Source organism: Psammomys obesus, unplaced genomic scaffold (assembly GCF_907164565.1).
Source record: "Psammomys obesus unplaced genomic scaffold, mPsaObe1.curated_primary_1811, whole genome shotgun sequence".
Lineage (NCBI taxonomy): Eukaryota > Metazoa > Chordata > Mammalia > Rodentia > Muridae > Psammomys > Psammomys obesus.
The window spans coordinates 137,972-164,426 of NW_026591497.1; the positions used below are offsets into that span (position 1 = coordinate 137,972).

The 26,455-nt window shown below is 43.1% G+C and overlaps 1 protein-coding gene across 1 annotated transcript in view; it reads right to left on the reverse strand.

Annotated features, from left to right (window-relative positions):
• Window positions 1-24,894, reverse strand: part of Crkl (CRK like proto-oncogene, adaptor protein) — a 41,122-nt gene extending 16,228 nt beyond the window's left edge. The window contains exons 1-2 of the mRNA XM_055610322.1: window positions 24,115-24,894; window positions 5,930-6,395 (exon numbers count right to left, since the gene is read on the reverse strand). Coding sequence (XP_055466297.1) covers window positions 5,930-6,395; window positions 24,115-24,425 — 777 coding nt within the window. The 5' untranslated portion in view covers window positions 24,426-24,894. The remainder of the gene's footprint in view (window positions 1-5,929; window positions 6,396-24,114) is intronic.
• Between the last annotated feature and the right edge of the window lie 1,561 nt (window positions 24,895-26,455).

Genomic DNA, 26,455 nt, shown 5'->3' on the forward strand with positions numbered 1-26,455 from the left:
ACTACCGCTGACAGCTTCTCCAGTCACTCTGTCAAGTAACCTTACTTCACCATTCACTAACTGCCCTGACTCTGATGTTGCCACAACCTCCTACTTTTTCATATCACCCTCTTTGGTGTGTCAAGCTGTTTCAAGGCATCCAGGACACACTCTGTAGGAATGCTAAGTTCCTTAGACTGTAATAAAACTATAATCCTTGATACCTCATCTCGACCCCAATGCCCTACTGCTAATAATACCTCGATTCTTTGTGGCATTCAAGTCTACCACTGTCTGCCTGCTGGTTGGTTAGGAGATTGCATGCTGGTGCTCCTCTTCCCCGAGCTGGGGGTGATAAATGAAAAGGAGCCCCTACCAATCCCGGTCGTGGACTCAATAGCTGCCCAGCAAGATAGAGGGCAATTCAAATCTTGCCCCTCTTGGCTGTGGCAGGAATCACAGCAGCTGTCAGGACCGGGACAGCAGGACTAGCCACTTCACTAACTTTGTATTACCAGCTTTCTTCCCAGTTCATCCAGGACCGCCAGCAAGTGGCTCAGACAATACTAACTCTCCAAGGACAGATCAATTCACTGACGGCAGCAGTACTTCAAAACCGACAAGGACTGGAGCTCCTCACAGCTAAAGGTGGCCTTTGTATCTTCATCCAGGAGGAATGCTGTTTTTATGTCAACCAGTCGGGTATAGTAAAAGACAAAATCCAACAACTCCAGACAAATCTACAAAAGCGAAGGGAACAGCTCGAGGCCTCTAGCTCTTGGGCCTTCGAAAACCCCATATGGAAATAGATTCTGCCCTTCCTCACACCTCTCCTTCTCATCTTTCTGCTTTTACTTTTTGCACCCTGATTTATTAACTTCTTCTCTACATTCCTCCAATAACAAATGCAAAAATTCTCTAACCAAACCATTAATCAGTTACTCTTACAAGATTATCAACCTCTGCCCACAGAAAGAGATGACAATGACCTTTCAATCAACCCTGATGGTGGGGACCAGCTATACCCTGAGAATAATAAGGCCCCTTATCAGCAGGAAGTAGCTTGAAAAGCAAAGGTTGCCCTTATGGCCTCCCCACCATCACCCCCTTCCTAGCTCATTTTTTAATAAAATAAAAAGAGAGGAATGTTGGGATCTGTAAGCAGGCATTTCTACAGCCAGCCCCAAGGGACCTGACAAACCGGCTATAAGGCATGTGTGAAGCCACCTGAAACGACCTGCACATGCTCTGGGTCACCTTATAAAAGAACTCACACCACCACCTCCTCTACCTCTCTCTCTCTCCTACCTTGCCCAGAGACAATCTCTGTGATCTTCTCCCCTTCCCTTAATAAAACCTCCCACCACGTGGAACCAGCCTCGTGGTGTAATTTGTGAACCTGCCATGTAACTTTGCTGCACAATCCTAACAGTTGTGTGTGTTGGTCAGAAGACAATCCTGGGAGCCATTCTTCAGGCATTTTTCACCTGTGATTTGAGCCAGGGTCTCACATGGGCTTGGAACTTCACCAGGACTAGACTAGCTGGCCAGTGAGCTTGCAGAGATCCATTTGTCTTTGACTCTCATCTCACCATCTCTGGGACTGTACGCACGGCTTTTAGTGTGGGCTCTAGGGATCAGATTCAGGCCTTCATCACTGCAAAGCATACATTTTACTATCTCAACCCCATTTCTTAACCTTTATCATAAAGCAATCTGTGACTCAAGCTCCAGTTAGACACTTATGATACAAACTCAAACCAGCAAACATCCGAAAGTGTGTGTGTGTCAAAGACAAGTAAAATGTCCACAACGCTAAGAACTTCTCTGCCCACTGTCCCCTTTTCTCTTTTAAGAAACAGCCTACTCATGGAACCCAGGGCAACGTGAACTCCTGATGCTCCTGTCCCTACTTCCAAGTGCCGGTGTACACCATCACAACTGGATCTTCCCCTTTTAGTAATTAGCAAATACTAGAATGTGTGAGAGTACCTTTAGAAGGAAATAAGGCATGTTCTGTGAAATTTAATATTAATAATGAGGCACAATCCCTAAAACCAGTTCTGAGAAACTGATTGCTTCATCCTTCAAATTAAAGCAATGCCAAGAATGTTAATCTCATTTCAGGAGGTTCAGCAAAATGCTTTACATCATGTCAGATGCCCTGCAATTGCCTGTTACTTCAGGGCCAGGGGAACTGACACCCTCTTCTGGCCTCTGTGGAGTACTACACTCATGTACACAAACCCACATATAAGGTCTTTAGGAAAAGCAGTCTTTTGTGGGTCCACTGAGGCCAGTGGAGAACCTGTGATGTCTTTTTTCCTTTTCCTTTCTTTCATACTGAAGATTGAAACTACCACTTAATGCCATTCGTACCTTATCTTTTCTTCTTTAAAAAAAAAAAAATTGTGGGACAGTATCTGAGTGGTCCAGGCTGTCCTTAATCTTACTGTCCTGCTTCAGACTCTAGGATTATAGGCCTGGACCAATACAGCTGGCTAGCTCTGCTGTCTTCATGAAGCGAGGACACACATCCCCACTTCTCTTACATATCACAAATGAACTCACTTCTTGAGAAGAAGCAAGAGGAAAATAGCTGACACTTTTAAAATTGTCTCTATTTGCAGAGAATCTATCCAAAGACAACTTTTTATTTAAACTCTGAAGTGCTGGTAATCAAACTGAGGGCTAAGCTACATTTCCACCCTCAAAGATTATTTTTACAGGAAAAAACATCAAAAAATTTTAAAATAATGCAGAACACTGCTCACCAACGCCACCATGATACTGTTACCCAGCAAAATAAGGAAGTTCCAATTACTAAGCACATTTTGCCCTACTTTTCCCAGTGTTCTTCAACTTAATTTTACTACTTTCCTTAATAACCTAATTGCAACAGTCCCAAGGGAATTTTTTTTCTTTTTTTAAACAAGATCAGACAGGCGTTACTATCCAAATAGTTTTGGAAGACAGCATAAGCAGAGGAACATTTATTTCTTATGTTATAGACAACAGCTCAGTCATCCTCAGTGGAGCAGCAAAGGTCTTCTATAGAGGGTTCCACTAACACATTCTTGCAGTGAGGCATCAAATAAAGCCCATGATGATGAAGGTTTGATGACAGCTGGGTCAACAGTTGGGGTTTGAGAAATGGGGTTTGAGAGCCCAGGGGAGATGTGTAATGGCCAAGTATGTGTGTTATCTTAAAATATACATCATTGATGTGGCTCTTACTCAGAAAGCTCTCTAGGCCATCCCTCTGTAACACCTTCAACCCTACTCTGCACATGCCAAGGAGTACACCCATACAGAAGACACTGATCACTAAAACGGTACCTTAGAATTAAAGATCAAATCAGGCATGGTTAGTGTATTCTCTTATCTCAGCACTCCAGAATGCTGCGGCAGGAGGATAGTTAAGAGTTTGAGGCCAGGGTAGGATGCACAGTGAAAAAAACAAAACAGGATCAGAGTTCAACAAACATACCTGAAAGCTCTCATCATAGTATCAACAGACAGTGGTCTAATGTCTATTCTAAGATGACAACTATCTCAAAAGGCTGAAACTACAATGCAAACATGAGTGTATTTGATTCTATTTTGTTTCTCTGAGACAGGGTCTCCTACTGTCTAGCCTGCCCTCCAACTACTAATCCTGCCTCCATCTCTACAGTGCTGGGACTGAAAGTATGTGCTACCATACTCAGAACCAAGCTAGAAAAGCAAGAGTAAGAGCACTTGGTGGTGGAAGCCTAATCAGTCAATTAGACGTCAAACCCTTACCTTCAGCCTCTTGAATGCTGGGGTCACAGGCATGTGCCACCTTGCCTGATACTTACTCTGTTTTTGTTCTGCTCTAAACACAATTGGGTCCCTCCTCAATCCTGGTCCCTGTAAGACTATACTATACTGAAACAAATTTTACATGTAACTCACTTAGATATTATTCCTGGCCCAAAGATAACTAGATAATTATTAGAAAGTTACATATAAATGAATTATAGCTAATTAAAAACAAAACAAGACCTCTTATGGGTTATGTGTGTGTAGTGCCTGTAGAAGCTAGACACTGGATCCCCCTGGAGCTAGAATTACAAACTGCTGTGAGCTGCCCAACTTGGAGGCTGAGAACTTAATTCCAGTGCTCTATAAGACCAAGATATGCTTTTAAGTGCTGAGCTAGCTCTCTAATCCTATAACTAATTTTTGTAAGCTATCTATATGCTATTTATATGCAGATAGAGAAAAAATAAAAACTGAAGGCCACTCTAGGCACTAGTGGCACAGCCTTTAATCTCAGCACTCAGGAGGCAGAGGTTGGCTTCCTTGAACTCAGTTCAAGGACAGCCTGGTCTACACAGCTAGTTCCAGGACAGCCAGGGCTAAACACAGAAACCCTGTCTTGAACAAAATAAACAAAACAACAAATGAACATCCTCATGCTTGCAAGGCAACTAAGTACTTTACTAGCTGGGCTATTTTCCTAGCCCTGGTTAGCCTGGAATTACGTAGACCAAGCTATTTTCAAATACTGGACAGTCCTGCCTCTAAGCACAAATCATATAGTGGGCCTGGGAGATTAAAAAAAAAAAAAATGAATAATAGGCAGATCTGAAAAATAAAGTAAGTCTTGGAATATATTTTAGTTGTGATTTTTTTCAGAACCCACATAAAAAAGCTGGCTTGGTGACACACACCTTTAATCCCAGTACTTGGGAGGCAGAGGCAGGCAGGTATCTGTTGAGTTTTTTAGGGTAGCCTGATCTACAAATTGAATCCAGGACAGCTAGAACTCTGTTATACAGAGAAACCCTGCCTGAGGGGGAAGGGACACGGGGCGGGGGAAGCTGGGTATGATGATGCACTTAATTCCAGCAGCACAGGAGAAAAAGGCAGTTCCCTGGGGCTCACTGGCCAATGAGTCCACCCCAACTGGTGGTTTCTAAACAAAAAACCGATTGGCTGAGCAACAGCACACAAGTAAATGTATACCCTCACACTTATGTACAAGGACAAAAGACCCCCCAAGTCTGTCTATTTTTTGTAAGAGCAGTAGCATGCTTGTAATCCAGCACTTGGAAATCAGAGATGGAGGATGTAGGACACTGGTTAGCTTCAGCTACATAGTATAGTAGAGGCCAAACTCAGCTACATAAAAGACTTTGTCTTAAAACCTCACACTTTTGAGACAATAACCTCTCCAATACTTCCTCATTAACACTGACCTTCAGGACTTTTTGTCTTAATTTAGCAGGCCACAGAAACAATGCTAAGGCTGGCAAAAGTCTTTAGTTAAAAGACAAGGATTGAGTTGGGCGTAATGGTGCACACCTTTAGTCCCGGCACTCAGGGAGGCAGAAGCATGGAGATCAATGTGAGGCCAGCCTAGTCTACAAAGTCAATCCTTAGGACACCTAAGGCTATACAAAGAAAACCTGTTGGGGCTGGCAGAAGGGCACACATTACCCAACAATGACTGCCAGGCAGTGGTGGCACACGCCTTTGATGACATCATTCAGGAGGCAGAGGAAGGAAGATATCTGAGTTCAAGGCCAGCCTGGTCTATAGAGCAAATTCCAAGATGGCTGGGACTAGACAGAGAAACCCTGTCTCAAAAAACCAAAAGACAGTGACTTGTTAATAAAAATGTTCAACTTCTATTTCATGCTATTATAATTTACAAAATCTGTAACAGGCAAGGGCTGATATAATGAGTCTAATTATCATTTTCCCTGCTGGATAACAAACCCAACTACCTATGAGGCTTTGGGAGCAGAAAAGAGAGCAAACAGGCTGAGAACCTGGGCTGAACAACAACTAGGAAAGGACAAGACATTAATATCTTCTGACATCCCCAGCTTAATTCCCAAGAACATAAGTAATTTTAAATGGATGGCTAACTTAAATGAAAACCCATGTTCAAAAGCCAATCATGACAGATTTTTACCTCCAATGCCAAGGCAGTCTTGTCATAAGCACAAGGTACTCTCTTCTGGATTGCTTTTGCAAAAACAGGTCCATTCTGTGTGGATGGCAAAGGGTTGATCGCTGCCCCAGGAGTACTGGTAACTGTAGGTAGAGGAGTTGTGGTCTGAGGTTGAGCATATGCGTGAGCAGGTTCTGGGATGCCATAACTGTTAGAATTCCTATTTCCATGTTTTCCATGTGGTGAGGACCTCACAAGCTTTTCAACATAAGGGACAGGAATCATCCCAACCCGGCCATCCTTGTTCTTGGCACTCCACCACTGTTCTTCAGGCTTTTCTATTATCACTAGAATCTCACCCTTCTTAAAGGGTAGGTCTTCAGCATCATTCCCAGGAAAATCATAGAGAGTCCGTACATATTCCAGATTTTCTTCTGCTGTTGACAAGTTAGGTGCTGAGACAGAACCCATTGGTGGGCTTGGGTACCTTAAGAGAGAAACAGAATTATTCTCAAGAAAAGTCTTATTCTATACTGATATTTGTCAAAAATGTATACACCACCCTCCCTTATAATGAACTTTTCCTTCATTGTATTCTCAAGAATTACGAATGTTTTACCATTGTACTTTGTGATGTCTATATGATATCCTAAATATACTTTGTGCATGTGTGTATGCACACATGCACCATCATCCATAATATGTTTTGGGGAACGTTTTAAGATAACTGATCTGAATTTATTTTTTAACTCTGAAGAAAGTTCTGTTGCTGCCTTATTTTGTTACAACTGTCACAGACACATTTCCTCACACTCTTTATCAACTGCTCACATCCTGCATAGCTCCCTGGTTAAGGGATGTAAAATATAAAAACCCCGACTAGTTAAATGGCTCAGTGGTACAATGTTTACCATGTAAGTCTTATGACCTAAGTTTATCTCCAAAATCAATGTAAATGGTGGAGAGAATCAACTTCATAAAGTTATCCTCTTGACCACACACATCTGTACCCTGGTCAATTAAAAAAAAACAACTAAAAATAATAAAAGAAAAACGGAAAAAGAACCCAGGTGTGCAGTGAGTTTGGAAGGGGGTGGGTGGGAAGTATTGTGGTACACATCTGTTTGTTTGTTTTTTGGGTTTCTCTGTATAGCCCTAGCTGTCCTGTAAACTCACTCTGAAGACCAGGCTGGCCTCAAACTCAGATATCTGACTGCTTCTGACTCTGCTGCAACTAAAGGCATGCCACACCACCCATCTGACACACACCTTTAATCCCAGCCCTAGGAAGGCAGGGACAGGCAGATCTCTAAATTCAAGGCTTATATAGCAAGTTCCACACTAGCCAGCCAGAGCTGTATGTGAGACCCTGACTCAGAAAGAAAAAGAGGGAAGGAGGGAAGGAAAGTAGAACTTGGCTAGTATGTACAAGGCCCTGGATTTATTTGATTTGCCAGTATAAAGAAAGACAAGGAAAGGGGGAGGTGAGAGCCGGGAAGGAAGAGGGTGGGGCTGAAAGGAGAGGAGGGATAGGGCTACAACAAAGATATAAAGTGAATTAAAAAAAAAAGACGCTGTCTCTAATAAATGAAACCAAAACTAAAAGCAGATAAATTCCATTTTAATGCGTTTGAAAATTCAAGTTGAACTAGTCTCCAAACAGCCCTCCACTCTTCTTTTCACTGTTCTAAGGAAGTTTTATTGTGAGAACAAAACAAACACAACAATCAAAAGAATAATGGGTCAAAGAGATGCCCCATTAAAGTGACTGTGAGTCAGGCAGAGCCTAAAGAATCTGAGGATCAGCACAGGGGAGGGGAAGTCAGGAAGATCCAAGGGATTTGCAGAATAAAGAGGAAGGTGGAGGAGCCAGAGAAGTTACTCAATGGGGAAAGGTGTTGGCTGTGCAAGCTTGCCGACCGGAGTCTGATCCCTGTGGCCCTTAAGAAGCTGGATGTGGTGGCATCTGTAACCCCAGCATTCCTATAGTGAGATTAAGAGCCAAGATAAGAATCACCTAGAAGCTTGAGGGCTAGCTAGCCTGGACTACTCTGAAACAGCAGAAACAAGAGTGATCCTGACTGAATCAAGGTGAAAGTAAGAACCCACTCCCATGAGCACTCCTCTGACTGCCATGTGCATGCTATGGCAATGTGATCCCCTGGGCTCTACAAAATAATTAAGTTAAACAAAAGGTGGAGTGATTTTCTTTAACGTTATTTTATTTCTATGGGTGCTCTGCATGCATGTCTATGTGCTGTGTGTCCTGTGCCAGCAGAGGTCAGAAGATGTCAGAACTGTCAGGAATGGAGTTACATACAGATTGCTGTGAGACACTATGTGGGCACTAGGAATCAAATCCGGGTCCTCTTGGAAGAGCAGTGCTCTTAACTATTGAGCCATTAGAGTGACTTGAACGCCAGTTTCTCAAACCCTTCCTCTCCCTCCCTGCCTTGTGCCCGCGGATCAACATATAAGCTGCAGACATGCTCGCACCATGATGATAAAGGACTCCAATACTCTAAAACCGTGAGCCCCAATAAACATTTTTTCTAAGTCACCTTCATCAAGGTGTCTTGTCACTGCACATGGAAAAGTAACTATAACAGCCATCTTTCCTCAAGAACAATTTTTGAGGAAAACACTGACTGTCGACTTCTGGCCTCCACATGCACACATATGAACATATATACACATACCCAAGTAAAGGGCTTACATGCTTGCCACATTTTTAAGAGTCCTCACATGCCATCTTCAATAAGAACCATTTAAATGAAAGATGTACTACAAAAGTCACAAGCATCAACTCACAGTCTCCACTGCTTTTGTTGCATTTACACCATGTAAACACATGTATTTGCCATAGTGAATTCCCTTCCAGAGTCAGCGTACAAAATTAAGTCCTGGCTGGGAGCATAGTTCAGTTATATGGCAGCACTTGCCTAGCATGCACAAAGCTCTGTGATCTGTCCCCAGTAACAGTTAAGGAAAACAAAAAGGGTTTTAAAAAACATAATACCTGCTCTTCAGTAACACCTACAGAAACTGGTACAGAAGTCTCTCTTCACTCAAGAAATATTCTGAAAACATGCAAATGTGCCAAATTTGGGAAGAAACTACTTACCACTACCTTTCTCGACGTTTTCTAAAGCACTGACTCTATACCAGATTGAAAAGAATCTCAGTTTTAACCAGTGTCTGCACCTCCTTAGGGATGGCTTCAGCAGCAAAACCATCACCACTCCCATACTAGACATGTCCTAAGGAAGCAACTTGGGATGTTAGTTTGTTTTTTTGTTTTTTTTATTTTCCCCAGATTCTCTGCAAGAACAAGTGCTCTAACTGCTGAACCATCTCTCCAGCTCCAAGCTTCTTCAATGTCACAAACCCTTTTGAGCATATTTTTGGTTTCTTTTCTCTTTTTCTTGGTGCTGGGAACGGAACCTGCAATCTCGAGCATACTATATACACACACTCTCCTATTAGGCTTATTTCCTCAACATTAGACTTTCTGTAAAGGCCTAAATTTTTTTTATGGCCCTTGGTACAGGCTGCTACATTGTTTTTCAAAAGGCATCTTTCATAGTTGGCAAATATATCTTTCTAATACAAATAATTACTTAAATTTAAAAACCTAAAAAGCCCTGTTTCTTATCAATCAAAAGCAAGTGGCTTGTGGGAGTAGTAAAAGTAATAGTTAATATTATTTATGAAAAGCACTTTAACAAGCTTTGTGTTTCAAGGATTGCTTGTTATGTTTAATTATATATACAGGCACATGGGGAGGCTAGAAGAGAACATCAGATGTCCTGGGGCTTTGTGAACCGCTTCACGTGTGCTGGGAACCAAAGTTGGTCCGTTGAAAGAACAGTAGGTGCTTTTGACTAAGGAACCATTTCTGAAGCCCAAGCTTTTTTTTTTTCTTTTTAATATTTAATTTTGTATGTATGAGTATTTTCCCTACATGTATGTATGTGCACTTGAATGCCTGGTACCTCCAGAGGCCAGGAGTCAGGTCCCTTGGAACCTGAGTTATGGATGACTGTAAGCCACCATGTGGGTGTTAGGAATTAAACCCAGATCCTTTGCAAGAGCAACAAATACTCTAAAAAGCTAAGCCATCTCTCCAGCCCCAAGAGTTTCCTTTTTACAGATGGTCTCACTATATTCAGCCCAGGTTGGTCTTTAATTTACAATTCTCTTGCTTCCACTTCCTAAATGGTGTAAACCTAAGTGTACCATCATGCTTGCAGTTTGGAGTCCTGGTGACACTATTTAATCACTACAACAATCCAGATGCACAGATTCTATAGACAAGAAAGGCAAAAAACACAGGGTAGGTAGATTTATCCCAGAAAAATCTGGTTAAGTCCTCACTTATTGCCTCTGAGCTAATTAGCCTCAAGGACAAACTGTTATCATTAGGTAAAGAATTTATGTCAATGCCTTTGAGACATTCACAACAATTCCTGGTAGGCAAACTTTCTTGGTGTGCTGTGCACATACACTGTAAAAGCACATCCCTGTTCCTATTCCAAGAACCCCAGGGATTCTCTTCCAAGTTTGTGTATCTCACTGTACCACACAGTAAGCACTATTTATTTCAGCTCTCACCTAAGGGTGTTTATTACAGCATTTGTATAGTTCTAAACAGTTAAACAGCCAAGCAAAGGAGACAGAGGCAGGCCGGTCTCTGTGAGCTCAAGGCCAGTCTGATCTACATAGTGAGTTCCAGGATGTTAGCCAAGATTACATGGAGACATCCTGTCTCAAAAACAAACACAAGCAAAGGATCATAATTCCAACAGTTAAACAACACAGATCATGAGGGCACCAAAATGACTTTATTGTGGACTAATAAAATCCATGTACCAAACAGCCACTAACCCTAGTACGTATCAAGCATTTATGAGACCAAAAATATGAATAAAACCAGCCTTTTGGTTTTGAAAGACCATACTTTGAGACAGAGCTGAAATAAAACTAAGCACAAAGATTAAATATGTGTGTCAGGGCAGGAGACAAAACAAAACAAAAAACAAAAAACCAGGAACATTCTATGGAAAGAGTGAATTCTGAACAGACAGAGTGTTTAAGTGTGAAATGTCCCTCATAGGCTCATGTGTTTCAACACTCAGTCCCTAGGTCATAACACTGTTTTGGAAGCTTCAAGAGGAGAAGTCCCACAGAAGGAAGAGTCACTAGAAGCACATCTTCAAGTTCAGTCGCCTGGCCCACTTCCTGTCTACTCCTGTCTCCTGACTAGGTAGGCTATGTGAACACCTATCTGCCTCAAGACGCTGGCGGCACACTTTCCTAGTCATGATGACTGAATCGCTTTCTTCTTAAATTGAAATACACTCTCCTCCCGTAAGCTGATTCTTGTCAAATATCTAGTCAAAGAAACTGAAAAAGCAAAGTATAAAGATAGGATGCAAAAAAAAAAAAAAAAAAAAAAGCTACTTTACACTAGCCCTTCTGATTCTGCTGAAGACAGGCTTAGTAGAGCATAGTCTCAGAAACTCAGATGCTTCCTAATCCCCAAAGGGACACACACATACCATTGGCTCCCAAAGAAACAGAAGCTCTGCTAAAGGCTGTCCAGAAGAAAGCAAACTTCTGTGAAGTACCAGATTATACAGAATTTGGGGTCTGAAAGCTACAAATGGTGATTTTCAGGCACAGCAGAATACACTATTGTTAAAAATTACTATTTTTAAGTTTTATTTGTTTGTGTGTGGGTATGTGCACCCATTTGTGCAATGTACAGGCCAGAGCATCTCCCTCTTGAGACAGGGTCTCTCAGTGAGCCAGAAGCTGTTTTTGTTCGTTCGTTTGTTTGTTTGTTTGTTTGTTTGTTTTGGCTTGGCTAGCAGGACAGCAAGCTCTCAAGGACCCACCCATCCTCTGTTCCCCAAATGGTGGGGTTACAAGAACATGTAGCCATGCCTAAAAAAAATTCCCCTCTGAGACAAGGTCTTACTTTTTTGTTAATTCTTGGCTACCCTGGAACTTGCTGTGTGGCTCAAGCCAGAGATTATAAGATTATAAGCCTGCCTCTGCTTCCCAAGTACTGGAATTAACAGTGTGCATCACCATGCCTGGCCATACCCAGATTTTTATATGAGTTCTAAGGACTTGAATGAATATGAGTGCTAAGGACTTGAACAAAAGTCCTCATGTTTTCAGAACAAGTGCTCTTACCTACTGAGCCATCTCTCCAGCCTTTACCTTGAAACTTTTCTTAAAACTCAGTAACTGAAGAAAAAATTGAGTCAATTCTAAGCAACTGACTCATCCCACTGTCATTTCAGCACTTTTAAGTCTAAGGCAGATTGAGCTAGTTTGAGCAGTTCTTGTTCTCAAAAACAACAAGAAAAAAAGGAAAGAAGAAAAAGAAATAAAAAAAAAACCCCCACTGGCAAACTACTAGTAATTGTATTGATTACATTCTGCTGTGTGATAAAACACCATGACCAAGAACAATTTAAAGGCCTTAGAAAGACAGCTCAGAGGTTAAGAGCCTGCTCTTTCCAAGGACCTGATTTCAGTTCCCAGCACTCAGATGGCAGCTCACAACCATCTATAAGCCCCTCCCTAAAATTACTGTTCTTAGTCACTCTTCTGTTTGTAATGCTACACCAGGATCAACAGCAATTCACAGGGTAGTCTCCCTAAGCAGCACTACCAACTGGGGACTGAGTGTTCAAATACATGCACCTATTCAGGTACAATTCTCACTTGCATCACAATAGTAGCCATCTTTTTTTCCCCTTTCGTGAGACAAGATCTTTACTCTGCAGTCCAGGCTGACCTCAAATTAGTGAGGGATTCTCCTGGCTCAACCTTCAAAGAACTGAGATGGTAATACAGGCATGTGTCTATTATGCCTGCTTTGGTAACAACCTCTTAGTAGTATATATCTTCCAACTCCAAACTGGGGATTGAACCCAGGACCTCACTCATGCTAGGCAGCAAGTGCTCTACTACTAAAACACATGTCCATTTATTGTTTTTTTTTTTTTTTTTTTTTTTTAAAAAAAAAAAGAACAATTTTTGCTGCTGGACCAAAACCTGAACCCAGGGCCTCTCTTATCTAAGCACACATAGAGAGTTACATGCCCAGCCTCCACCAGTGGCTTTTATTAAGTCCTCTTCCTTCTCTGTATTGGTATTTTATTCAGACCAATAATAACACTCCACCTCCTTGCATATCTCCCCTTGCTATGTATATTTCTGTTTGTCTAATTATCTGAGCAATCCTATCTAAGGTTACTAAATCTATTATTCAGTCCCCACCTTTCTTCTCAATAAAGCCTAACAACACCTTACTCTTTTCAAGTTCAACAAACAAAAACAGAAGCTCCTCTTGGTCAGGTGAGATGGCTCAGTGGGTAAAAGTGCTTGCTGCCCAAACCTGACCACTGGAATCTGATCCCATCCCATGGTAAAAAGTACCAATGCTCTAAATTTGTCCTCTGACCTCTGCACATACAATGACATACTCACACAGAAACAAAGAATAATAGATTCTTGGGGGACGGAGAGATGACCTGTGGTGCTCTTGCAAAGGTCCCAGGTTTGACTGTCAGCATCTACACCGATGCTAAAAGCCATCTGTAACTCTAGTTTCCATATGTTAGGGTTTCTGTTGCTGTGGTAAAACGCCAAGACCAACAGCAACTTGGGGAGGAAAGGGTTTGCAGTCCCATGGCACATGCCCACATAAATATGGGCATTAAAAAAAAAGATTCATTTAACTGTATGTGCATTTGTGTTTTGCCTGCATGTGTCCATGTGCCACATGCATGCAGTGTCTGCAGAGGCCAGAGGAGGGCATTAGATCCCCTGGAACTGGAGTTAGAGATGGTTCTGAGCTCTAGGGATGGGTAGCTTTGTAGTTAGTTAAGAACACTGCTCTTCAGAGATTTCTAGCACCCACACAGTGGCTTACAACTGTCTGCAATTCCAGTTCCAGGGATCTAATGCCCTCTTTTCTGGGTGCCACAGGTACTGTATGCACATGTTACATTAGCATAAATGCAGGCAAAAGACCCATATACATAAAATAAAGTAATTTTAATTTAATATATCATTTTTAAAAGGGAGTTTTGGCTGGACATGGTGGCATATGCCATTAATCCCTGCACTTTGGTGGAAGAGGCAGGCAGACCCCAGCTGAGTTTGAGCCCAGGCAGGGCTACACAGTGAGATCCTGCCTCAAAACAAGTAATGGTTAAGTTTTTTAAAGGAGTCTGAATATATACCCTTCTGGTATATTGGGTGGACAATGCTGCTCCCAGAAGACATGCATTATTTTAAAAAAAATCTCTGTGCCAGGGGTGGAATACCTCTTGAGTCACTGGCCTAGGAGGCCCTGAAAACAAAACCGGTTATTGCCACGGTTCACCATTACCTACCATACTTAGATGGTTGACACCCTATTGCTGAAAATACAACACATTTTCATTGTAGTGAATAGAAAAATCAAGCTGAAACTGCTCTGAAAATTTCCTCCCTAAGGGCTCCACCAGCAAACCTTGCAAGCTACAACACTGACATTCCAGGCAGAATGTGCCCACTGGTGAAACAGTGGCATGAAGGGTATGGTGGTAATCAAAAACTTTTCAGGTGGATTTGAGGCTTGTTCCCAGGAGGGAGTTTATGTCTAGTACTGTTAGCAGGATCAGATGCTCACGGCTAGGCTAGGGAAGTAAACAGGCTCTAGGGAGACCCTACTATTGTTCCTTGCTAAAAGGATGTGTTGTCAAACTTTCTAAATATTTTACGTTGATACATATAGACAGATTAGTTTTACCCTCAACGTTACCCAGAGAATTCTCTCTCTGCTGGGGATTACAATTAATGCAGAGATTCAGAGCTGGTCAAAGTACAGAGAATAAATGACTATTGAGTGCTCAGCCCTAAAAGGGGCATAAAGTCACTCTCCTCCCCAATAAGGCTCAGGGTCACAGAAAGAATACAAGAGCTGAAGAATGGGGAGGAGTCCTGTGTAAACAATGTCTTCTGGGCATGACATGCCCGTGCGTACATGCATGAATCCAGCAGTTGTGGTCACCTAACAAAATGAACTCAACAAAATCAGTCAAGATTCCAAAGCAGCACTACCAGGATTCAGTGTGATACAAACAAAACAAACAAACAAAACAAAAGAGATGACATAGGGAAGAAGAAAGTGTTGGGAGTAATACTTCCCAGGAGAATGAGAGCAGGGGTGGATATGATCAAGATACATTGCTTACATGTATAAAACTGTTAAAAACAGATAAAATAGATTTTTTTCCCTTAATTTTAAAGTATGGTAAAATGGTTAATCTTGGTTGTCAACTTGACTGCATCTGGGACTTACAATACAAGCAGCTGGGTACACCTGTGAGAATTTCTTTCAAATGATTTGTAAATCATTTGAAGTGGAAAAACCCACTTTTAATCTGGATCTTTTAATTTTGTATTTATTTTTCTGAGAAAGGGTTTTTCTGTGTAGTCTTGGCTGGCCTTGCCCTCCCCGCAAGTGGTGGGGTTAAAGGCATGTACCACCACAGTTGCCAACATAACTACTTGGCTTAATCTGGTTCTCCTGAGGTGGGAAGATCCACCTTTAATCTGGGCCACACCTAGTGTGACAGCCTATATAAAAGACATGGAGTAAGGAAGACTGCTCTTTGCCTACCTGTTCTCACTCTTGCCAGCAAGTCCATAGAGCCCAATACTTGGGGATTCTGGCATATACTTACTAAAGACCAGCTGAGACATCCAGCCTCATGGACTGAACAACTACGGATTCTGGGACCTTCCATTCATCGGTAGTCACTGGTGGACTAGCTGGCCCACAGCCTATAAGCCCTTCTAATGAATCCCCTTTACACACATATATATATTTTCTTTCTATCAATTCTATTCCTTTAGAGAATCCTGACTACTATAGATTTTCATACCAGAAGTAGTTCTAAAGCAAAAAAAGTGTAAGGATGATTTTTGTTTGTTTGGTTTTCAAGACAGGATTTCTCTGTGTGGCCTAATCTGTCGTGGACTGGCTTTACCAGGCTGGCCTCTAACTCAGAGAACCACGCGCCTCTGCCTCCCTGAGTACTGAGATTAAAGGTGTGCAGCACCCTGCCTGGTTCAAGGATGAATTTTTTCAAGTATCTGAAATAGCTGTTCCAATCTGCCTCCATCTACAGTTACTGAACTTCTCCTAGAAGCTTGTAGAATACTGAAAAGTCAATGGTGTGAACTATATTACAAACTGAAGAAGAAAAGTGCATATGATTATCCTGGTTCACTAATGGACTTGGTGACTCTGTATATAAAACTTCTGACAATTTGTGGAAAAATAAGGAACATGATGCTGCTGGTTGGTTGGTCCTAGCATCTCTGGATAAATTAACAAAGGAAAAAGAATGATCTTTGTTAACCAACTTCTAGCACCTAAAAATACAATGAAGGACAACAATGAACTCAGTGATAAAACAGACCACCTCCAGACGTGCATTTTAACAGTCAAAAGCAGTGTTTCTCAACTTGTGGATCATAACCTCTTGAGGGGTCAAATATCAGAGAGGTCAATATCAGATAGCCTGCATATCAGAGAATTACATTACAATTCATAATGATATCAAAATTAGTTATGAAGTAACATAAAAAGTAATTTTATGGTTGGGGTCACCACAACATGAGTAACCTTTAAAAGGTCCCAGCATTAGGAAGGTTGAGAACCACTGGTCTAAAGGTTTTTAAGTGTTCCCTAGAAGAGAATCTCTCTCCAACAGCTACAGAGCTCAAGGTGCTCTGTGGAACTGTGGAAAATAAAACCAAAGCCCTCATTATTTGGTTATCATAATATATTAACAAATATATTAAAGTCTCAGCCTTGGGTAGTTCGTGGTTAAAGTAAGGGCATTATTTGGTAAAGAATGGGATCCTGTATCTTAGAATGGAGTTGTATGGGGGAAAAAAAAACCCAAAAAACTATTGAAGCTGAGAACTCTGAACCCTCACATCTTCAAGGATTTATCTCAGCTGAGGAAGCAGTTTCTCTACCCTCAGCAGATGTTCTCCCATCCACCCCTGAACTACTGACTGTGTCACCTTTGACTGAGGAAATTAACCCTGCATTGTCTGCTACACCAGCACTGACTTTCTCTGAAGAAGATGCCAGACAACACAATACTGATGTCCCTCAGGGCCCATCTCTAGACCTATATCCAGACTTAAGGCTGAGCTGGCTCCTAGAGGGGAGGCAGAAACTGCAGTCCACGGGGAAGTATGCTACAGTACTAAACAACTTAATGAGTTTGCTAATTCATTCAAGCAGAAGCCTGGGGAATGTGTGAAAATGATCTTAAGGATGTATGTTGTGGATATAAACATGTTTTTGTTTTAATCACAGATGTGAGGTGTGGGACTGATTCAGAGAGTCCACAGCAGCAAACTATTTGCCTTGTGCAGGCTCTGAGAGGAGCTCTTTGACAACTGCAAATAGTTTATATATGAGGGTCTGGAGAGAGAATAAATGCCAGAGCCCAGAGAGTGTGGATAACTCCAAGAAAGAACAAGATTGCTGCTGCTTGCCCTCTGCGGCAACTCTTGCTGTTGATGCAGTGAGACAAGAAGTTGGAGATCTCCTGAAACAAGGATTGGACTGGCTCCAAGGAATCCGACAACCCTAACCAGCAGGAAGCAGCTAAGAAAGAGAACCGTGCCCCTTCTCCCACTAACCCTTTCTCTCTTGTACCTGGTGTCGGGTGTTGGAAGGGATTGGGGTGAAGTAGGGAAAAAGATATAAGAAATGTAAATAAAAGTTTTAATAAAGTATACCAACAGATGTAGGATAATGGTAAAAGGGACATAAAATTGGATTAGGATGAGTTTATTGATTTGGACCCGCTGAGGGAGATCTAGATTTAATATGGAAGGTTGCACAGTTTAAGAAGGGATCAAAAGTTTGTTTTAATGGCTAAAACATTTGTCAAAGGATGGCCTACTGAAAAGGAATTGGAAATGTCTGATATCCCTTGGCTTAGTGGGTTTTTTGGTTTGTTTTTCAAGACAGGGCTTCTCTGTGTAGCCCTGGCTGTCCTGGACTCGCTTTGTAGACCAGGATGGCCTTGAACTCACAGAGATCCGAGTGCCTCTGCCTCCACCACACCTGGCTCCCTTGACTTAGTGTTGAAGGGATTTTAAGGCTCAGGAAAATTACAATGCTACAGTGGGCCCACTGTGTTAAACCTAATCCTCCACAATGGGAAGACCTAAAAGACAAGTCCTTCATTAACCCTCTAAGATGCAGAAAGTGAGAGGGGCACCAGCACATCTGAAGAACTTTGTTGTCGCCCTTTCCCTTGTGCCAAACCTTAGGGTAAGAAATGCTGGTGCTCAGTTGGATGAGTTAAATACAGTGGGTTTAATGCAGCCTCAAAGTAGCAGGGGCCAGGTGGTGGCACTGAATCACTAAAGGCAAGGTGATCACAGTCACCATAATGGACAGCATAGACAAAGCAGTGTCCTTAATGACCTAACCTATAATGAGCAAAGTTGTTTTTATGAGGGCATGACAAAGACCTTTGGTACTAGCTAATCAATCATGGCGTTTCCAGGCACAAAATAGATAAGAAGCCTACTGCATTTTTTGTTTGATCTGTATAAGCAGAAAAATCTTCAAACAAAATGAAAAGAATGCTAGATTGGATGATGGGGCAAAAGGGAATCTTATTCTATGAACCAATTTCTAGACTTGAGCCAGTTTGCAGATCCAGAACCCTGTGAATGAAGGGAAGGACCTTAATAACATATCAAAGTTTTACTGTTAGCCTTTCCCCAGACTTTCCACAGAAGGACCTACACTGGGGGACAGGAAACAACCAGACTTTCCAGGGTCTGTTGTATACTGGTTCTGAACTAACGCTGATCCTGGAAGACCCTAAGAAACATTGTGGTCCTCCAGGTAAAGTAGGGGGCTTATGAGAGTCACAGATTAATGGAGTTTTGGCTGACTCTTGACTCACAGTAGGTCCACTGGGTCCCAGAACTCATCCTGTTTTTAACCCAGTCCCAAAATATATAACTGGGATAAATAGACTTAGAAGTTGCTGGCAGAGTTCTCACACTGGCTCTCCGACCTGTGGAGTTAGGGCTCTTACGTTGGAAAAGCTAAATAGAAGCCTCTGGAGTTGCCTCTGCCAGGAGAAATAGTGACTCAAAACCAGTATCACATCCCTGGAGGAACTGCAAAAATTAGTGCCACTGTCAAGGACTAGAAAATGTGGGGTTCCCACCAAATCTCCCTTTCACTCTATCTGCCCAGTGCAGAAGAGATGGAACACAAAGAATGACAGTTGACTATGTAAATCTCAATCAAGAAGTGACTCCAACTGCACCTGTTGTACCAGATGTGGTGTCCTTACTTGAGCAGATTAACACATCTCCTGGTATGCAGCTACTGATCTAGCAAATGCCCTTTCTTGGTACCTGTCCATAAGGACCACAAGAAGCAATTTGCTTTCAACTGGCAAGGCTAGCAGTATACACTGACAGTTTTACTTTATTAGGCTATATTAACTTTGCAGCCCTGTGTCATAACTTAGTTAGAAGGGATTTTGATCATGTCTGTTCCACAAAATATCTCATTGGTTTACTATATTGATAACACTGTGCTGACTAGACCAAGTAAGAAAGAGACTTGTTAACACATGCACATCAGAAGATGAGAAATAAATCCAACCAAAATTCAAGGGCCTTCTACCTCAGTGAAATTCTTAAGAGTCTAGTGGTGTAGGGCAGGCAGATACACTGCTATTAAAGTGAAGGATAAGCTATTACATTTGGTTCCTCCCACCACCAAGAAAGAAGCACAATGGCTAATGGGCCCATTTGGATTCTGGAGATAGCACATTCCTTATTTGGGTATGTTGCTCCAGCCATATATGAAGTGTGGCTGGTCCAGGCTGGAGTGCGGGCTAATCTACCATTTGGACCATATGATCCAGGATACCTGATTGTATCTGAGGTGTCAGTGGCAGATAAGGATGCTATTTGAAGGTTTTGGCAGGCTATTATAGGTAAATCACAGAAGACACCTTTGGGATTTTGGAGCAAAGCTCTACCATCATTTGCAGACAACTACTCTAGCTTTGAGAGACAGCTCTTGGCCTGCTATTGGGCCATCAAGTTAACACGTGACATGAGCTGCCCATTATAATCTGAGTGTTATCTGAACCACCAAGCCATAGAGTAGGATATGCACAGCAGAAATCTATTATCAAATGGAAGTGGTATATACATGATAGGATCCAAGCATGTCCTGAAGACACAAACAAGTCACATGAAGAAGTTGCCCAAATACCTATGGTTTCTACTCCCATTACCATGCCATCTGCTGCCAAGCATGCACCTGTAGCCTCATGGGGTGTGCCTCATTGATTGACTAAGGAAGAGAAGACTAGGGTCTGGTTTACTGATGGTTCTGAACATTATGCTGAGACTACCCAGAAGTGGCCAGCTGCGGCATTACAACCCGTTCCTGAGACAGCCCAGGACACCAGCAAAGAGAAATCTTCAGAGTGCAGAACCTGGGACAGTACACATGGTCATACATTATGTTTGGAAGGAGAAATGCCCAGATGTGTGATTGTTCACCGATTTATGGGCTGTAGCCTATGGACTGGCTGGATGGTCAGGGAAGGAGCATAGTTGGAAAATTGGTGAGAAAGACATCTGAGGAAGAAGCATGTGAAGAGATCTCCACAAATGAGCGAAGGATGTGGAGATAATTGTGTCCCATGTTGCTCATCAAGAGGCGACTTCAGCTGAGGAGGAGTTCAGTAATCAAGAAGGCAGGACGATACATTCTGTGGACAGTCTTTTTCTCCAGCCATCCCTGTCATTACCCAATGGCCCACAAACAAAATGGTCATGATGGCAGAGAAGTTCTGCATGGACTCGACAAGCTGGACTTCCACTACAGCAGCTGATGAGTGCCAGATATGGCGACAGCAGAGACCAACACTACGCCCCACATACAGCACTATTCTCTGGGGTGACCAAACAGTGACCTGGTGGCAACCTGACTACACTAGGTCACTTCCTGTGGAAAGGACAAGGCTTCATCCTTACTGGGGTAGACACTAGTTCTGGTTATATATTTCCCTTTCCTGCATGTAATACTTCTGTCAAAACCAGTATCCATGAACTTACAGAATGCCTAATCCACAGTCACGGTATTCCACACAGTATTGCTTCTGAGCAAAGACCTCACTTCACTCAGAGAAGTGCAACAGTGAGCCCACAATTATGGAATCCACTGGTCGTACCATGTTCCCCATCATCCTGAAGCTGCTGGCCTGACAGAAAGATGGAATGGACTTTTGAAGACAGAGTTACAGGGCCAATGAGGTACTTTTGAAGACAGAGTTACAGGGCCAATGAGGTAGCAGCAGTCTGGAGAGCTGGGGCAGGTTCTCCAGAAGACAGTATATGCTCTGAATCAGCGTCCAATATATGGTATGGGTTTTCCTATAACCAAGACCCTTGCATCCAGGAATCAAGGGGTGGAAGAGAAAATTATTCCACTCACTATCACTAGTGAGCCACTAGAAAAATTCTGTTTCCTGTTCCTGAAAACTTACATTCTCCTGGCCTACAAGTTTTAGTTCCAGAGGGGGAAGCATTCCTGCCAGGAGCCACACAAACTTTCCATTCAACTGGAAGCTCAAGACCTCACCCTGGCCACTGTGGGCTGCTGATGGCTGTAGGCCAACAGGCTAAGGAAGGAATAACAGTATTAGGCAGGACCCAGATTACCCAGATTACCAGATTACCAATGGGAACTGGATTGCTTCTCCACAATGGAGGTTAGAAAGACTATGTATGGAGTACAGAAGATCCTAGAGGGTATCATTGGAGCTACTGTGTCCTATGATTAAAGGTGATAGGGAACTACAGCAGCCTAATCCAGGCAGCATGACAAAGGGCACAGACCCATCAGGAATGAAAATATGGGTCATTCCTCCAGGAAAAGTCAAGACCTGATTAGGTGCTTGCTGAAGGTGCAGGAAATACACAATGTGTAGTAGAGGAAGATAGTCGTAAATACCAGCCTAAGGCCACATGACCAGTTGTAGAGACAAGGACCATAATCAATGTGTTTCTACCATATTTTGTTAAGTTTTTGTACAGATACTCATGGTTCTTCCCTCAATTTCTTTATCCTATAATATAACATCAATTGAGAGAATATCAGTAGTTATCATATTTTAGTCTTGAGATATTAAAAGAATATTCCTCAAACTAAATTGCCATCTATTCTTAAAATATATGTGTAGTTGTACAAGGGATAGTTATATCACATTAGGAATTATGGCTTTGGTTATTGTTTTCATTTGGAAATTAGGCAAATCAGAAAAGAGAGGAATGTGTATCAAGTCCAGAAAACTACTTTGCTTCCCAAGAAGAAACATTAAATAGAATTAGATTTTGTAGATAGCAGGAAGCTACTGCAGTACATACTTTTCCTCGAGGTGAATCTAATAATTAACTTTAGACTTTCTCCAGCACCTGTCACATTGTTTGCAAGCATGTTTTAATAAAGGCCTAAAGTTAATAACATAATCCACTTTCACAAATTAGAGAATTTAAACATATTACTAAACATCACACTTCCTAAGTTTCTCCAAGCTCTTGCACTGAAATTATGACTAAAGCTGACAGCTCCTGCCAGCATCTACTAGGAACTTCAGGTTTCAAGTCTTTAGTATCCTCATCGCTGTTAACAGTCACTTTCCTGTGTTTTACATTTTAAAACTGTTTATGTGTGGATACTCATTTGCCATGATGCCCATTTTGGAGCAAAAGGATAGCTCTTTGGAGTCGGTTCCCTCTGTCCACATTTATGTGGGTTTGGGGACCAAATTCAGGTCATGAAGCTTTTACTGCGAACACTTTTACTCACTAAGCCATGAAACTTAGGCCTTCTCTACATTTCTTCAACTCCATTGAGTTTAGCAGTTAACCTTACACTCGTATCATCCCAGCTTTTTATTTCTTCTATCCTAAAGAAGAAACTCTTTGGATTTCAGTAGGTGTCCTTAATTAATTATAGTAACTTTTCATTTTCAAAATTCAGAGCAAATTACCTCATTCGCAAACCCCTGAAATCATCTCACCCCGAAAAATCTTAATCAACCCTCAGTCTTTCTTTGGAAAATAGCTTTGAAATAAAGTAAGCTATTAGAAATAAACTAGTGAAATATCACTTAAAGTCAGTAGATACTTTTTCAACTTACACTTGATGATACTCATTAGGGGAAATTAGAGCAAATTATACAATAATGCATTCTACTTGAAAAAGAGAACACTTGGTAATCAGTGTCTTTTCTTTTTCTTTAAAGTCAGGGTCTTGGTAGAGTCCAGTTTGGCTTGGAACTCAAGGTCCTCTTTCTTTCCTTAGGGGATTATGGGTGTGCATTTCTCATCCGGTTTACTTGGGTTTCTTTAAAGTATATGATACACTACTAAACTTAATTGAAAAAAATGTCTAAAAATGAATTCATGTAGAATTAAGGTAAACACATTTCCCACCCTGGAAGAGGAAGTGTAATGAAACAAATTTCTTCAACTATATCATCATTCTTTTTCCTTTCTAATTCCAGTAAAAAAAAAAAAAAGGGGGGGGGGGAGTAGAGGGTGCTACGGCATCAGAGGTTCTGAGATTTCTACGTTTGCGGTTCATTTTAACAATCACTCCAAAGGCTGCAGGCTAGTTCTTAACCTGTAGTTAGCTGAGAGATACAGAGGTTCCTAAAACCTTAAATACTGTACTAACTTTTATGTTTAATTTCCGAGGAAGGAGGTGAGGGCCATAGCAATCTTCAGAATCTCAAGGAAGCTAGTATATTTTTAAACGTCGTTGAAATGAATTCTGCATTAGTATTACAGTCAGCTAAAGTGACAAAAATGTGGGGGGGGGGTGCATTTGAACAACAAAAGCACCGCTAAATGTCTAAATCAAACGCATCCTTTCATCCATTGACCCAGACCCTGACATTGGCTTTCCTATCAGAATGCTTTCTGGCTTAGAATGAGGAAAAGAAGTTTAATTACCGCCCTCCATCCCCACCCTCCACCCCCCCAAAATTCAACCTTTGACCGAGCCTCCGCATCGAGCCAGGGCAGGGCAGGAGATCGCGTACCTGGGCGCTGGTTCGATTAAGGTGGTAGTATCCAGGTAGTGGATCTTGTAGAACTCCAGCAAGGCCGGCAAATGGTCAAACTCCTGGTCCCCGATCTTAAAGCGGCGGTTGGGCAGGGAGTTGATGATGTAGTGCGAGACCCGCGAGTTCTCGGACACCGACAGTACATAGTCCCCCGGGCAGGTAGAGGAGTCCCGGACCAGGAACATGCCATGGCGCTGGCCCTGGAGACGGGTCTGCGCCTCCTGGCGAGACACCGGTCCCATGTACCAGGCAGAGCGGTCTGAAGAATCAAACCTGGCGGAGGACATGGTGTTGGGCCCGGGGATGGGCGGCGTCTGCTGTTCTCTCGCGCTCGTGAAGCCTTACTCGCAGTCGGCTTTGGGGGCGAGGAAGGGCCTCGGGGAACACTTGGAGGAGCAATCAGAGGGCTTGGTCAGGACCTTCCTCTAGGCTCCGGGCCCCGCAGCATCCTCCGCCACCGCCCGCCTGCACCGGGCCGCCTCACGGGAAAAGCCCGCCCGGGAACACTGGGCAAAAGCCCCCGGGACCGAGGTGGGCTTAGCGGAGCAGCAGCGGAGGCCGCCTCGGGCTCGGCGTCCAGGGGTGGCTCCCGTGACTTCCGGCCTGGAACCCGCCGGCTCCGCAGCCTCAAGAGCCTGCACCGACCGTCGCCGTCGCAAGAAGCACCGTACTCCTACAAGAGTCGCGCCTCCCCGACCGTTTTACCCAGCCCGTTCCCAATAGCCACAGCAACAAAATGGCGGACGCGGGCGAAGGGGCCGGGCACCTCCCCCTTGGTCCAGCGCACTTCATCTGCGCACGCGCAGGGCTGGGCGCTGCCCCCTCCGCGGGGGCGCTTCCTTTGATGTCTCCCGGCGCAGCCAATCAGGAGTGCGCTTGCAAGGGTCCGGCGTGATCCACTGGTGCTGTCTCCCGCGTTCGGGGAGGAGGCAGTGTGGGTCAGGGCGTTCCTGGGCTGCGAAGCTGCCGCCGAGTGGCTGTATCTTCGTGGCCGCTACCGCCACTATCGGGCCTCCGGGACTTGGCAGGAAAACAGCTAGAGCAGAGAGGGAACGGTGATTTGAACGGCTATTTGAAAACCTGTTTCTGGGAACAAAGCGTAGCGTGATGGCTGAATGTCTGGCTAAGGAGGCGTGGCCCTCAGGCGATTGCTAGCCAGAGGTGGCTCGGGAAGGGCATGACCTAGGTGGTGAGGTGACCGTCAGACCGGTTACTGAGGTTACTGAATAACGTCTGCCGGAGGTAGAATGATGATGAAGATCAGTTTGACCAATGCTTTAGGAAGACAACAGTTGGATGAGGGCTCGGCCACCACAAGCTCTGAAGAAAAGCAAGTGAAACGCAACACCCCGGTGTGTGACCTAAAGGTTTTGCCTATTCCAGACTCTTGCTCTCCCACAGTTCGTTTCCTGCTATTCCACGTTGCTCAGTTCCAGCCCTGCCTTCCCAACATGTTTTCTTCTTCAGCCCCCACTAGGATGAAGTTTTCTTTCTTTTTGTTTGTTTGTTTTTCAAGACAGGATTGCTCTGTGTAGCCCTGCTTGTACTGGAACTAGTTCTGTAGACCAGGCTGGCCTTGAACTCAGATCCACCTGTCTCTCTGCCTTCTGAGTGCTCAGATTAAAGGCATAAACCACCACCGCCAAGCTAGGATCAAATATTAATACAACAGGGATACAGTCTTATTCACCTTTGTTTTGCTTTAATACCACATCTAGTCTTGAATGATCAGACAGTTGTTAAATAAATGACTGTTGTGAAAAATTACCAACACGCCGATACTGGATTTAATGGTCATGACATCCCCAAATTACATGAACAGGAAGGTGTGCCTCAAATCAGTGGTGGTAGCACACACCAGTAACTCCAACACTGGGGAGATGGAAGCAGGAGGCTCATGAGTTCAAGACCAGCTGAGCTATATGAGACCCAACCTAAAATGAGGAGAAAGTTATTGGAGAGGCAGGTCTCAAAAGTGAGACAGGAGACATAAACCTACTAAGATCTCTGTCACTGAAATTTCATTCTGACCGTTTGTTTTTCCCATGTTCAGCAAATCTTAGATTATAGGCTAGTAATAGGTGATTCCATTCCAGTGGTAAAAAGGGTGAGTGGGGGGATGTCATGAGTTGGTGCCTTTTTGTAACTCAGCATAAAGATGATTTTGCCTTTCCCAAAGATGTCCAGGAAGTTGCCAGCCAGCCAAGTCTAACCACCTGAGTTGGATCCCTGGGTCTGAGGATGAAAGGAGAATCAATTTATGAGGAGTGTCCTCCTCCTCCTCCTCCTCCTCCTCCTCCTCCTCCTCCTCCTCCTC